This window comes from Xiphophorus hellerii, chromosome 23 (assembly GCF_003331165.1).
Source record: "Xiphophorus hellerii strain 12219 chromosome 23, Xiphophorus_hellerii-4.1, whole genome shotgun sequence".
In the NCBI taxonomy this organism is placed as follows: domain Eukaryota; kingdom Metazoa; phylum Chordata; class Actinopteri; order Cyprinodontiformes; family Poeciliidae; genus Xiphophorus; species Xiphophorus hellerii.
Genome location: NC_045694.1, coordinates 30,212,851 through 30,226,992, shown reverse-complemented (window position 1 = coordinate 30,226,992; position 14,142 = coordinate 30,212,851). Strand labels below are relative to the sequence as shown.

Here is a 14,142-nt window from a genome sequence, read left to right as displayed (position 1 = left end):
TTAACTGGTTTTAATTTTTAAATAAACTAAACTATTTTATTATGAGAAGAGCAGGTCAGGGATAGTTTGTGTGTATACGTTTCTGTGAGGCTGCTTATCTGAGCATTATAGTTTTCTGTACATTCTTCCTGCTAAGATATGGGGGAATTTTTCTGCCATAATTTGAGAGTCAATATTTTCAATTTGAAAGCAGGATTACATGTCTTTTTTTGTCAAAATGTGTAATGTTTGTACACCAACCTTTGTTCTTGTGCTCTCACAGAACTCTGCTCATCAACGAAACATTCTCTGCTTGCTTTTTGAACAAAGATGTAAGTGTTGTACTGGGTGCATTTGTTTCCTTCTAGTGGGTGTGCCTCTGTGGCTACTATTGATAGCCAATATTAAAGAGCACACATTTTCAGGTTGGCTTGATATCATGTCATGACTATGCTGTAACACAGTTGATCAGAATACTGTTAGCATCTGCTGGTGGGTGTTTAGTTTAACATGGAGCAGAAAGCGGAAGCTGTTTCTTCCTACATCTGGTGAGTGGTTCAGGTTGCTACAATTGAAAGTAGCCATATTCACCCATACACAGGCTCACCTGTGCTTGAAGGAAACAAATGCATCCAGTACACTTTTTTTCTATTCACTGAGAGGCTGCCAGGTGATGGTGCCTTTTTGTTCCAAAAGCAAGCAGAAAGTTTTGCGTATGCTAGCATAGAGTTTTGCAGGAGCTTGAGGAGCAAGGTTGGAGACCAAACACTACAAGTTTTGAGACAAAATACATGAAGTCCTGCTCTAGGTTCCTCTCACAGTCAGGTTAATTGGGTTTTCTAAATTTCTCGTTTGGTGTGAGTGTGCATGGTTGTGTTTCCTGTCTGTGATGCCCTGCAACAGACTTGTCCAGGGTGTACTGTGCCTGTTGCTAATTGGCTGCTGCAGATAGGCACCAGCAGCATTCCTGATCCTAGTGGGATAAAGGTGTAAGAGAATGAATGGATTAAATTAAACGCAAAGAGAAAAAGAAGAGGGAAATGGACAGGACTGAAAGGCAAGGGGTTCTTCCTGGATATCGAGGTGAGGAAAGTAGACAGAAGAAGGCGGCTCAGCAGAACCTGAAGACACAGAACAACGTTACTGAGCCAGGAAGAGCTGTTCATCATCAATCGGTCATTCTAGATCGTGACAGTCACTGTGACATTGCTGACAACAACACAAGTCTTGAAATGCGTCAAAAAATCGTGTACGACCAACTTTCACTGATAAAGAAAAAAGAAGATATGAAAAGGACTTCTATGGAGGAAAAGTTAATGGAAGACATTAAACATCGGGAAGCTGCAGAGCAGAAGCTTGAAAAACTGGAGAAGGAGAAAAAAGCTGCAGCTAACATGTGTCTGATTGATTCGTGGGGTTCCCAGATACGACGCAAACAGCAGGAGAAAAAGGAACTTCGTGAGGCTGAGAGGAGAGACATGCTGTCCTTAATTGAGCTGGACAGAGTGTGTGGAGGTGAAAGTAGAAAAATCAGCCATCAGAAATGCAAACAGCCTGTTCAGGGGACTCTGCCAGCAGCAAGACCAGGGAGAAGCAGCTCCAAGTCCTGTGCGGGAAAAACCAGCAATGCTTGCAGATCTTCAATGAGTCGTCAGAAGGTTAGCAGTACCACGCCTGCCAGACTTCCCTCACTGGACTCTAGCTCTATACACCTCCCTGAGGATTGCCAAGAGACTGAGAATAACATTGTAAAACTCCCATCCATTCCCATACAAAATGAATAATTGTTTCTCAGCTGGCCAAGGAATGTGAGGGGATTCCCCTGGAGCTGAGGAGAGGGAAGTCTGGGCCTCCATACTTAGGCTTCCGCCCCCACGACCCGACAAGCAGAAGAAAATGGATGGATGGATGGATGGATGGATGGCTCTTCAATATAGTTGACCGAACACGGTACTATCACTTAGTAGAAGTTAAATTGGCTTGTTTTGTCTTTTTTTCCTTGTTTATCAGTTGGAAAATTGTCAGACTCGTCCGATTCCGACCCGGAGGTTGTTATTAGAAAAAACTCCGAGTTTGATCTTGCTGATACACTGGTAAGTACAACTTAAAATGTATTTGGTCTTTTGTTTGTATTTGGTTGAGTGACCACAACAAGAGCATTTTACCTAAGCTTCATAGGACTATGCCGATGTTTTTATGTGAAATTGTGTTTCATTTTCTTCAGCCATGGGAACCTATGGATGAAAGCAGTCCTTTGCAAAAGGTGGCAGAAACAGAGTAAGTTATATTTTAGGTACATGCCATAGCATGGTGTGTGTGTATCAAAAGTATTATAGCCTTCAGTGAATTTTCATACAGTACGTACTGGTGACATGTTGAATGTGGATATTTTTAAATTATGTGGTTATGGGAACATGTCCTGGGAAGCATTTGTATTTTTTTTTCAAGATGTTTGTTTTTAAATGTTGAATATACTGGCGTGGAAATAATTATTACACTACCCTTGCTTTCTTCAATGTCTTATACATTTTACAAGTATACAGTTGTTTAGATAAATATAACAAAAAGGTTCACAAGAGTTTCAGCAAATAACTTTTGTCAAATAGTTTTGCATGTTTTTTGCGATAATGAGTAAAATCACTTTGCTTCTATAAAGATGGCATTGTACTGCCAAAACTGCTTTTAGGCATTCCATGTTTTAAATTATGTCTGTTTTAGTCAGATGACGGACAGAGGAGTTACAGTGCAATAAAATGATTGAGACATTGAAGAAAACTGGGTGATCCCATAATTTATACTTTGACAGCATATGCTCAAAATACCCATTAATATGTTTTTTCATTGTCCTCTAAGGAATGGCGTTGGGGATCTTGTACTTGCAAATGAAGTACAACAGGTACAAACTTTTTATTATCTCACACAACAATCCACAGATTTTTATCTCAAACCTTTAAGTAAAATATTTAAATATTAAAAGAACTGCAGGTTAGTCAATCATTAAGTTTTACTCTTGTCTTTTCTCTGTTTTCAGGTTATGGACTTGGATAACAATGGCAACAATCCAGGCACCAGTTAATGTCTCACTGTCCAGAGCTCCTGTTAAAGGTGTGTAAGGGCTTCTGTCATAAAAAAGAAGTGTGTTTGTAGTGTCATCATGACAAAGTAATACTGATACATCTATTGTAAACTTATGTACTTTGGATGTTGTATATGTAATTTCTGACATAAATTGAATGTTTTGTGAAGGAAAGTTGGAAGTACACCTTTATGCTTTTTTTTTTTTTTTTACCTCATCTATATTGTGCATGTTTTTTCTCCACAGAGACTACACCACTCTCTTTGAGCCCATTGTTATTGATGATGATGATGAGATTGAATATTTTACAGAAGACAAAAAGCAGGACCTGCCCCCAGAAGAACATTTGTTAGTAATTTCAATATTTTGTATTAAATTAATCTGCATCCTGGTCCTGAACGTAATTACATAATGCTAAGTGTGATCAATCAACTGTTTTAAAATAAGTTTATTTTTTTCTAGACAAACAAACGTGCAGCCACATGATATTATTGCAGAACTGGCCAAGAATATTGACCACAAGAAAGTCAGCCGGTTCAACATATGTCGTACTGATGTGTGGGATGGAGCTGAGCTGTTCGGGGCTTTCAGAGGAGCACATACTCCGACAAGAACGACATGTTCATCAAATTTAGCGATGATGCTGGCTGTTTGGAGGAAGGGTTGGACACAGGTGGCCTGAGGCGTGAGTTTCTCACACTTCTTATGGCCATTCTGAGAAATCGTCCTATCTTTGATGGACCCCCAGAAGCTCGTTACGTTGGGTGCAATTCGAGAGGCGAGTCATTTTTGGGTTAGTGAACCTAACTAACCTGATTTATGGTTCTTCTAGGTTCTGCTGTGTCTATAGTGTTTCTCTCCTGATCCATTCTGTCCGAAATCATACTCATCGCTGGTACATGTTTTTTTTTTAATTGCCTGTATTCATCCTCACTGAAATTGTTTAGTATTAGATATACGTCTTCCCACTCACGTCTGTACTTTTGCAAGAGTTTTTGCTTCTAATGACATGGTGGAGTATCGAGTTGAGGACATTTAAAAAGGAAACAGGTCTCTAGGCAACCGTGATGGCAGCGTCGATCCATAGCATTCTGGGGTGTCCTGTGAAGGTCCCACCACAACAATTTAGCTGACGTTAATGTTTCCTGTGTTTTATTTTGGTCATTATGCAATGGAAATTTCGTTGAATTCTGTTCAATGACAATAAATGCTATCTATCTATTATTGTTACACTTAGTGTTGATATAGGCGTGTATATCGGAAATTTAACAGCATTGAACAGCCAACTACTTTAAGTGTTGGCTGTAAAATACAGAAAATTTATGGGTGCTGGGAACACCTTGGGATTCCCCCGGAGGAGCTGGAACAAGTGGCTGGGGAGAGGGAAGTCTGGGCCTCCCTTCTGAAGCTGCTACCCTCGCGACCCGACCCTGGATAAAGCTGAAGGAAATGGATAGATGGATGGATAGTCTGAGATCCTATGAAATCTCAATAACTAAGTACAAAATATACTACAAATATAGTTCATGAATTCACCAAAGATTTAGAAGTTTTCTTTCTCTTCTACTTTTTACAACATATCTTAACAGCTCTCCTTTTTTCAACATTTATGAAATACATATCAATCAATCAAATCAATCAAATTTTATTTGTATAGCACATTTCAGCAGCAAGGCATTTCAAAGTGCTTTACATCATAACAAACACAGAATCACAATGCAATATAGAATCAATCATTAAGTCAAGTTACATCAATAAATTTGTAATTGATTACATTTCAAATACAATTCTAAACAGGTGGGTTTTCAGTTGAGATTTAAAAGAAGTCAGTGTTTCAGCTGTTTTACAGTTTTCTGGAAGTTTGTTCCAAATTCGTGGTGCATAGATGCTGAAAGCTGCTTCTCCTCGTTTGGTTCTGGTTCTGGGGAAGCAGAGCAGACCAGAACCGGAAGACCTGAGAGGTCTGGAAGGTTGATACAATAAAAGCAGATCTTTAATGTATTGTGGTGCTAAGCTGTTCAAAGATTAATAAACTAACAACAGTATTTTAAAGTCTATTCTTTGAGCTACAGGGAGCCAGTGGAGGGACTTTAGAACTGGTGTTATGTGCTCTATCTTCCTGGTTTTAGTGAGAACGCGAGCAGCAGCATTCTGGATCAGCTGCAGCTGTTTGATTAATTTGTTGGACAGACCTGTGAAGATGCTGTTGCAATAATCAATACGACTGAAGATGAACGCATGGACGAGTTTCTCTAGATCTGGCTGAGACATTAGTCCTTTAATCCTGGAAATGTTCTTCAGGTGATAGAAGGCCGACTTTGTAACTGTCTTTATGTGGCTCTGGAGGTTCAGGTCAGAGTCCATCACTACTCCCAGGTTTCGGGCCTGATCGCTAGTTTTCAGTTGTAATAACTGAAGCTGTGCATTGACTCTAGATTGTTCCTCTTTAGGTCCAAAAATAATAACTTCAGTTTTGTTTCTGTTCAGCTGGAGAAAGTTTTGGCACATCCACACATTTATCTGTTCTAAGCATCTGTTCAGTGATTGGATGGGCTCTGAGTCACCTGGTGACATCGTAATGTAGAGCTGTGTGTCATCTGCATAGTTATGGTAGCTAATATTATTTCCTGTTATAACCTGAGCTAGTGGGAGCATATAAATATTGAATAAAAGGGGTCCTAGGATTGAACCTTGGGGTACCCCACATGTGACCTTTGACCTCTTTGATGAAAAGTTTTCAATTGAAACAAAGAAATCCCTGTTCTTTATGTAGGATTCAAACCAGTTAAGCACTAGACCGGAGAGTCCGACCCAACTCTCCAGTCGATTCAGTAATATGTCATGGTCAACAGTGTCAAAAGCTGCACTGAGATCCAACAGAACCAGCACTGTGGTTCTGCCACAGTCCGTATTTATATGGATGTCATTGAACACTTTTACCTATATAGAATCTATGGATTCTATTGAAAAACCAGAGCTACTACATGCTCATAAGCAATATACATACAATAATGGAAAATTATTTTGCATTGGAGAGGGGTGACAGTAAGATCTCAGTCCTTCCATTTGTTGCCAGAAGGCATTGCCAAACAAGTATTTGTTCCATGAGCAAATACTCATTCATGCAACAAGTATTTGCTCTGTCTTGTCAGTACAATTAGCATGTGCTATTTAGTAAACAATTTCTCTACTTCACAGGCCTGGTGTGCAAAAGTATGTAGTTGTTTTTAATAATGACTTAGTTTTATTTTTAGGACCCATAGTTATGTTTGCAGGGGTTTGAATCTCATCATTCCAAGAAAATACCACAAAATATTACTATCAATTTTTATGTCTGAAGTAATCATCCCTAGATGCAGATAGACAAAAGACCTTGCTCAGTTATATTGTAGCTTTTGGTTGACACTGTCCAGACACCATCCATAAACAATGTAGGAGTGAAAAAAATTGTTGGTTAAACCAACTCTAACATTCCTCGAAGTGACTAACTTGTCTCATTTCTTATCCAGTAATTTGTCTGGCACAATTAAAATAAACAAGCACTTTATCCACTGTTTCTTTTAGGCTTTCTTTAGGTTCTATCTCAGGAAGGTTAATGATGATTGTAAACAAATATATATTCTGTATATGTAGAAAGACTAAATGGGGATTCAGGGTTATTTTTGGGAAGGCATGGGTGCAATGACTGTCTACCACCAGTCCACATAGAAGTAATGGTCTTGTTTTCCTGCAGTGGTCATCTCCTCACTGGCCCCTCACTGACTCCTTATTCATTAAGCAAAAAAATTAGTTTTGGCTTTGGTTCCAGCTTTTTGCTTTGTGTGTTTATAGGACAGGTTACATTGCGTAGACATCAAAACTTCCCAGGTACTCCAAAGCTGCCCTGTAGCACATGTGGTACTGCTCCTGCAGAGAAAAATGAATATATCGACAAAAGCAAAGAAATTACTAGGGCAATAAATAAAGGATGAAATTAATTCGCTGACATTGAATGTACACACAGAGATGCAGAATATTTTGAAGTATTTTGGGTGAGCTAAATAGAAACGGAATAACTGCGCTTGTAAAAATATTTATTTTACAATAGATATCCACAGAACATATTTTAGTTTTCCCAAAATTGTAAGATGGTTGATAGGCAGGTTTATATCAGTTGTTTACACATAATCTTATGGTCATGGTTTGAAGACCAAGAGAGGCAAAAGTAAGAAGCAAATCAAAAATCAAGACACTTGGCTCAGGGCTGGTCGAGGACCAGCTTCTCTACTATTTTTTTATATTTAAAAACTCAATTCTGACCAATTCATAATCCAGACTTGAATCTGACTGAATATCTCTGCAAAAATCTGAAAATAGCTGACAGTTGATTGTAAGATTTTTAGTAGACTTTTAGCAGCCAGGATGCGTCGAGTGTTGGGGGATCTAATCCACCCGGATCAAGCCTGCGCCGTCCCGGGAAGGAGGATCACAGACAGCCTGATACTGATCCGAGACACCATCTGTTTTGCGAGAGACAGAAACATTCGGCTGATAGTCCTAAATCTAGATTTCGAGAAAGCGTTTGATCGGGTCTCGCACCAGTACCTCTTCCAGGTACTGCAAAAAATGGGTTTTCCTGGGAGGTTCGTAGCGTGGGTGGGACTGCTGTACCGAGACATCTCCAGCAGATTTATGGTTAACGGGTTTCTGACAAAAGCAGTGAAAGTGAACTGCGGTGTCCGTCAGGGTTGTCCGTTATCCGCCCTTCTCTATGTGGCCTGCGTCGAGCCGCTGGCGCAGATCTTGAGAAGGGACCCACAGATTTTAGGTGTAACGATACCGGGGAGTGGAGGGCAGGTAGCGAAATGTCTTTTATACATGGATGATTTTAACATTTTATGTACAGATCTTTTATCAATAGATAGGATTTTTCAATTAACCGATTGGTTTGGGAAAGCATCAGGGTCAAAATTAAACAAAGAAAAAACAAAAGCACAATTTTATGGACCATGGAAAGAGAATGAAAAATTAGGATGTCAGTTTCAAGTAACAGAAGAAGAACAAAAAATACTGGGAGTAAAATTTGACAAACATGGAGAGGGAAAGACAAACTGGATTGAAATAACAAGAAGAGTAAAACAGCGACTGGGATTCTGGGGGATGAGGAACCTCACAATAGAAGGAAAGATTTTAATAGTTAAAGCTATGATTTTACCAGTGTTTTTACTCACCAGTGCTGTTTTTATCCCTCCTAGGAGAGTGTTTTTAGAACTACAACGAGCCATTTTTTTATTTCATATGGAACTCCAAATGGGAAAGGTTAAAAAGAGAAATTATGTACAAACCTAAAGAAAAAGGAGGAAAAGGAGTCCCAGTCCTCTACTTGTTTTTAGGCAGCCACTATACGAGCACCCACCTGAAACAAGCCATGAACCTTTCTAGTAATAACAAAACAAACACGATGACCAGATTCTGGTGCGGGTCCTATCTTAGAAAATTAAAAATGATAAAAAGTGATTTTAGAACTCCAGTAGCTTTTAACCTTCCTCCTGCATATGTTTTTATATGGAAATTTTTAGAACATTTTAAACTGGAAGGAGAGGAGAGCAAGATTTTAACAAATCATCGTTTTATTATTTCTGTTGTGCAGGACCGGGAATCAGTGACTCCAGTGCGCGGCCTCCGGTATGGAGACGCCTCCACCGTTTGGCGCAACGTGAGCCATCCTGTCCTTTCAAACAGACTCCAGGATCTGTCATGGATGGTGGCTCATGGGATCCTGCCGGTCAGAGCCGTTATGCACTCCCGCGGCATGTCTGCAACGTCCATCTGCCCCCGACCCGGTTGTGGCGCGCCGGAGTCGGTGAGGCACCTGCTGTGGGAGTGCAGCGCTGCTGTGGACCTGTGGGCGAAGGCCGGCTCCTTGCAATTCCCACACTTAGCAAGGGAGGTCCTCCATGGGCAGCTAGTGCTGTACGGGGTGAGCCAGCAGAAAATAACGAAAAAGGACTTTGCTGAGATGTGGCTCACCCTCGCCACCATCAAAGACGCCATTTGGACCTCCAGAAACTTGCTGGTGAGCAGGCGCAGGCAGATGCCCCCCGTGGCTGTGAAGAGGAACATCAAGGGCTGCAGGTGGCGCGCCAAGGACACAGCCACCAAGAAGAATCGCCTGCGCCTCCGTGGACGAAGGAGCCGGCGCTCCACGAACAGAGGTCCAAGCAGCGGCGGCCTGGCCCTCCGGGTGAGGCAGGAGGGAAGGAGCTTCAGGGCAGGCTTCCCCTCTGAGCACCAGCGCTGTTTGGAAGGTCGGGACGGCTCCGGACTTGGGAAGGAGTCACCCCGGTTCTGCTCAACTTTTAATACACAGAGATTTTGTATTTTATACTCTTGTTCTTAGCTTCTTTTAGTCTAAACTGATGAATTTGTAAGTTCTTGAAAATTTCTGTATAATTGAAAAAATGTAAATTTTTTAAAATGCTTACAGTAACAATAAATATTTTTCGAAAGAAAAAGAAAAAATATTTTTTTCTTTTTAGTGATTAAAATAATTTTCAGTTAACTGACTTGTAACTTGTTTTTTAATCAGTCAAAGGGTAACGTTCCTTATTGGAGAATATGATATCATCACTATTAAATATCTGACAATTTCACCAGCCTGTACTGATGTCCAGATAAATATTCTAGCTAAATCCTCAAATTGACTTAGAAAATGATATTTGATGTAAAATCCACTTTTAATATGATAGTTAAGGATATGTTAATGTGTTTTTGGTATGCAGTGAACCTCCAGGATTTGTGGGTGTTAAGAACCAGAGTTGTCTGCGAATGGCTAAAATCTATAAATACTTGAGACCCCTTCATAAAACACTTGTAACTGCATCTTAATAGTTCAAACATCAAATATACCTTAATATGCATTAATACACACAGTGGAAGCCATGTTGACACTACCACAGAAGCTAACATCCAGTCTTCCGTATTTCCACTTTGAAGTTTACGATCAATACTGTGTAATTTAACGGTGCTCTTGGATTGACAGTTTTGTAATCGACAGCCAATTGTTTGCTAAGCAGCGTTGCATCAAGACATTTCAACTTCTCTAGCTGCATTTTCTTCATAATAACTTAGTTGGGCTTTACAGAAAAAAAATATTTGTGGTTTTCACAAATAATTTGAAATAGCATTCTATGGAAATATCTGCAAATATTGAACCCCAAAATCTGAACCATGAATAGTCACTGTAAAGATATTGAAAACATGACTAAACAGACAATTGTATTCGTTTAAAAAAGAATCTAGATTTTGGTTAAGTTGGACCAAAGTTTGAACAATAAATCTGTAACTATGCCTCCAGAGAAATAAAAATTCATCAATAATCCGACATATTCTGGATGTAGTTTAACTATCATGGGGAATGCTTGAATTTCCAAAACTGCCCCCCACCCCACCCAAAAACAAAAAAGTAATTTTTGAGGACACAATGGAGCCAATGTTCTGACCACACACAAAGATGAAATAGGAAGAGAAACAGCAGAGGTTGACTCACTGATGGTACTGTACCTGCTGTTACGCCGTTTATCCAGGAGGAGGAGGAGGAAGTTCAAATCATCTCTTCCAACCGTCGTAACGGGACGTGTGGAGATTCTTTACGAAATGATGAACATTATGAACAACCTGGAGCATCCTCATCATCAAACTATCATACAACAGTGTCTTCAGTCAGAGGCTTCTTCAGATCTGCAGTAATACAGACTGCTACAGGAGTTAATCCCTACACAGCCATTAACATGTTAAATAACCTTGGATGATATACTTTTAAACAGCATTTGATCTGTTTAAAGTCACAGTGTTCATGAAATGTGGCCTCAGCCCAGACACATATTAAATTGAAAATTATGAAAATTTTCAATCATGAAAGTTGAGTTTTCATAGTTAATTGCGGTAATAATTAATACTATGATTAGGCCTGTTGCATAAACGATAAATCAATTAATCATACGATAAATTAAAACCATCGACATCATTTTAATTATCGGCACTATCGTCTCTTTCTGTTAATGACACTAAATGAAAAAAGGCTCAACTCCGGTGCTCTCCACTGACTCCTCCCTTCCTCATTTCCTTAGTGTAAAGCCCAGCGGACACACGATCTTAGAGCTGCCCATTGAGAGACAACACATTATTAGCCGACAGAAATCCTAGGTATAACGGTTCGTTCCTGCCATGTGGTGTCCAACAATGGGCACAAAATAATGGCTACAAGTTCAGTGAACTAATTTTAAAACCAGGCATTAATCAATGCTTTACTACAATCTACCTGCAATGCATGTGGCTAGTGTCAGCGTAAAGTCCTGACTGAATGAAAATCATTAGAACCTATTAATGTCACGTTAACGAAGAACAGCTGAAAAGTTACCGGGTTTATCAACTGCAGTAGCAATTTAGCTCCAACTCCTCCCCTTGTCATTTCTGTATTGTTTGGACAAAATGTTGAATAAACATTAATGTTGTTTCCACATATCATCTCCGATGTCCGCTGGACTTCGGGTTGCGCCGTGTCAGCTGTTTGGGATTCCCCTCCGTAATTTCCCCTCAGAAAGCACTGACTAGAATCCACTCTTTCTGATTGGCTACCTGTCACATTCAACAGGCTGAGTTAAATCGTGCCGTGTGAACCAGACCTAAAACTCACAAGCTCTACTCCTCTCATCTAGTCTTGACCACCGCCCTAACGCTCTCTGACTCTGGTCGAGAGAGGAGATGACCTGAGGTCATGCCGTACCAGGCATATAGATGGATGTGAATCTATCTATACAGACACAGAGAGAGATGTTTGTATCTTTCTCTTGGTGTATAAATATGTGTTTCAACTGTATCTTTTTTTTTTTTTTTAAGGTGGCCATGTTCCATGTTTTGTGACTTCTGTGGTCAACATCCAGGACAGTTCAAGTGTTCTGTTTTTCATGTGGGTAAAATGTGCAGTTCTTGGCACAAGGTGAAGAGCAAATGAAAGAAAGTATCAATTTTATGGAAACCAATGATGCCATTCTAGACTGTTTGTCTTTCCTGCTGAAATTTTCCTTCATTTGTTATAATTTTGCTTTGTTGTTAGTCCCAGTTCTGGATGATCTGAAGCAAAGACACGTCTTTAGTGGCAGTTATGAGCAGATGTGTCTAGTGCGGTTTGTGTTCATGGGTTTGCTGCAATGTGACATTGATGAAAGGAAAGATGGACTACAAATACCATCAGACCTGTTCAACAGTCTCACTGGTAAACCGGATGTCATGTACCACCTACCTAACAAGGTTGTTTTTGTTGTTTTTCTTATTTATTTCATTAACATCTGGTTAATTTGTTGCCTGTTTGGCAGCTTTCAAAAATAATTTGTCAAAATAAAACAAAAATCAGCCATGTGTTAATAGTATGTCAATTTTATTTGCAACAATTTTTGATGACATAAAAATGTTCATTTCTAATATTTACATGTAAATACAATGAAGCATTACAACAGTTTTCATAACAGTTGGTAGTGACAGTTGAACAGAGCAGGTTTCACAAGTTAACATCTGCCTTCACAGGCCAACATCCACATTTATGTTTTGTGATTCTGTATTTGAACTTAATAAAGTCCAAAGAGTTTTTATCCCAAAGTCCATGTTTTTTTTGGAATTGATCATTTGTTTTGGGCTTTGGTATCTTGACAGTGTTTGAACAGGAAAGCGAGGTTTGGTCTGTCTCAAGGAGAATCCTAGCAGTCTGGTTTCTTCTTGTCGTCTGGTGCTGTCCTTTTCGCTGAGCTGAACTTCAAAGATTTCCTCTAACATTTCTGATGTCAGCTTTTCCACCCTTGTGCACATAAAGGGCCTGAACACAGAAGCATGAAGCTCCGAAGCATAAATGACATCCAGGGTTGAAAGGCCATCCTTGAATCTAGAAAACATTCAGAATAACCATCACTTTAATGATGCTAAAAAGAGCATGATATTAAATTGATGTTTTACAGTCACACATAAACATTAATATCTCTAATCTTGTTTCTTGTTTAGCACAGGTAATATTGCAAATCCACTAACTGGATAATTATTTGTCTGCTGGCTACTGTCAATTCTTACCCTACATTCGCTTGTTTTAACTGCAACAAAACAGTAACTAAATTAACATAGTTGGCAAATGTTAGTTTGTTATTGAAGGACCTACTTCACATGATCTCCGTCTCTTTATTCTGCGTCTCGTCCTCAGCTGTCCCCCTGATGCAACAGGAAACATCTTCTCTGGATTCCCAGCAGGATTTCCTGCGTCTCCTCAGTCCTCTGTGTCTTCTCTCTCCTCATTGGTCCAGTGATGTTGACTTGTCTCAGTCATGCTAGTGAACCAACACATGATCAGACACGCATTCCTTAATTTCTGTCGAAATAACAGATGACTGAATCAGACTTTCTGATCAAGTCATAATCATGGCCTCACCATTTATAAAATCTACTAGAACCAGTAGATCAGCAGGTCCTCTGCTCTATTCCTGATCCTCCTTCCATCAGCACAAAGCTCATCAAAGCTCTGCTGTTATGAAAGGACTCAATGAAAAAAATCAGACAAAACAAAAGGGTCAGTGAGGAGAAAGTACAGCAAAAAGTAGGAATCAGATTTGAGCATCAACCTCAACTTCATGCATATTGAAAACTTTTGGTTGTGTAAAAGTAAATGTTCTTACTTTTTTTGTCCACTGGGTTCTCTTATCTTCCTCCTGACTGGTGGTGTTGAAGGTGGAGGATTCCAGGTTCAGGAGATCCAACCTGGGATGATCAGAGACATTATTGATCTGCAGAATCTGAATCCAGGATCAGAAACCAGCGCTGGCTATAATGTTTCTAAAATTCTTTATTATTCAGTGTCTGACTCATAAACAGGTGAATTTTCAACATAAGATTCTGTGGCAATGCTTGGTTTGTTATTGAAGGACCTGCTTCACATGATCTCTGTCTCTTTATGCTGTGTCCCGTCCTCAGCTGTCCTCCTGATGCATCAGGAAACATCTTCTCTGGATTTCCAGCAGGATTTTCTGCGTCTCCTCAGTCCTCTGTGTCTTCTCTCTCCTCATTGGTCCAGT

General features: G+C 39.7%; 1 protein-coding gene and 1 long non-coding RNA gene across 2 annotated transcripts; one reads left to right on the top strand and one right to left on the bottom strand.

Moving 5' to 3' along the window:
- Positions 1 to 8,256: 8,256 nt before the first annotated feature.
- Positions 8,257 to 9,468, top strand: LOC116714035 (uncharacterized). The gene has a single exon (XM_032554336.1). The coding sequence runs from the start codon at positions 8,370 to 8,372 to the stop codon at positions 9,432 to 9,434; it is 1,065 nt and encodes a 354-aa protein (XP_032410227.1). The 5' UTR covers positions 8,257 to 8,369; the 3' UTR covers positions 9,435 to 9,468.
- A 3,052-nt stretch (positions 9,469 to 12,520) lies between these two features.
- LOC116714728 (uncharacterized) lies at positions 12,521 to 13,792 on the bottom strand. Its single transcript, XR_004338115.1, has 3 exons — positions 13,503 to 13,792; positions 13,236 to 13,401; positions 12,521 to 12,968 (listed from the first exon to the last, which is right to left on the bottom strand). It is a non-coding gene; the product is annotated as an uncharacterized LOC116714728 (long non-coding RNA).
- Between the last annotated feature and the right edge of the window lie 350 nt (positions 13,793 to 14,142).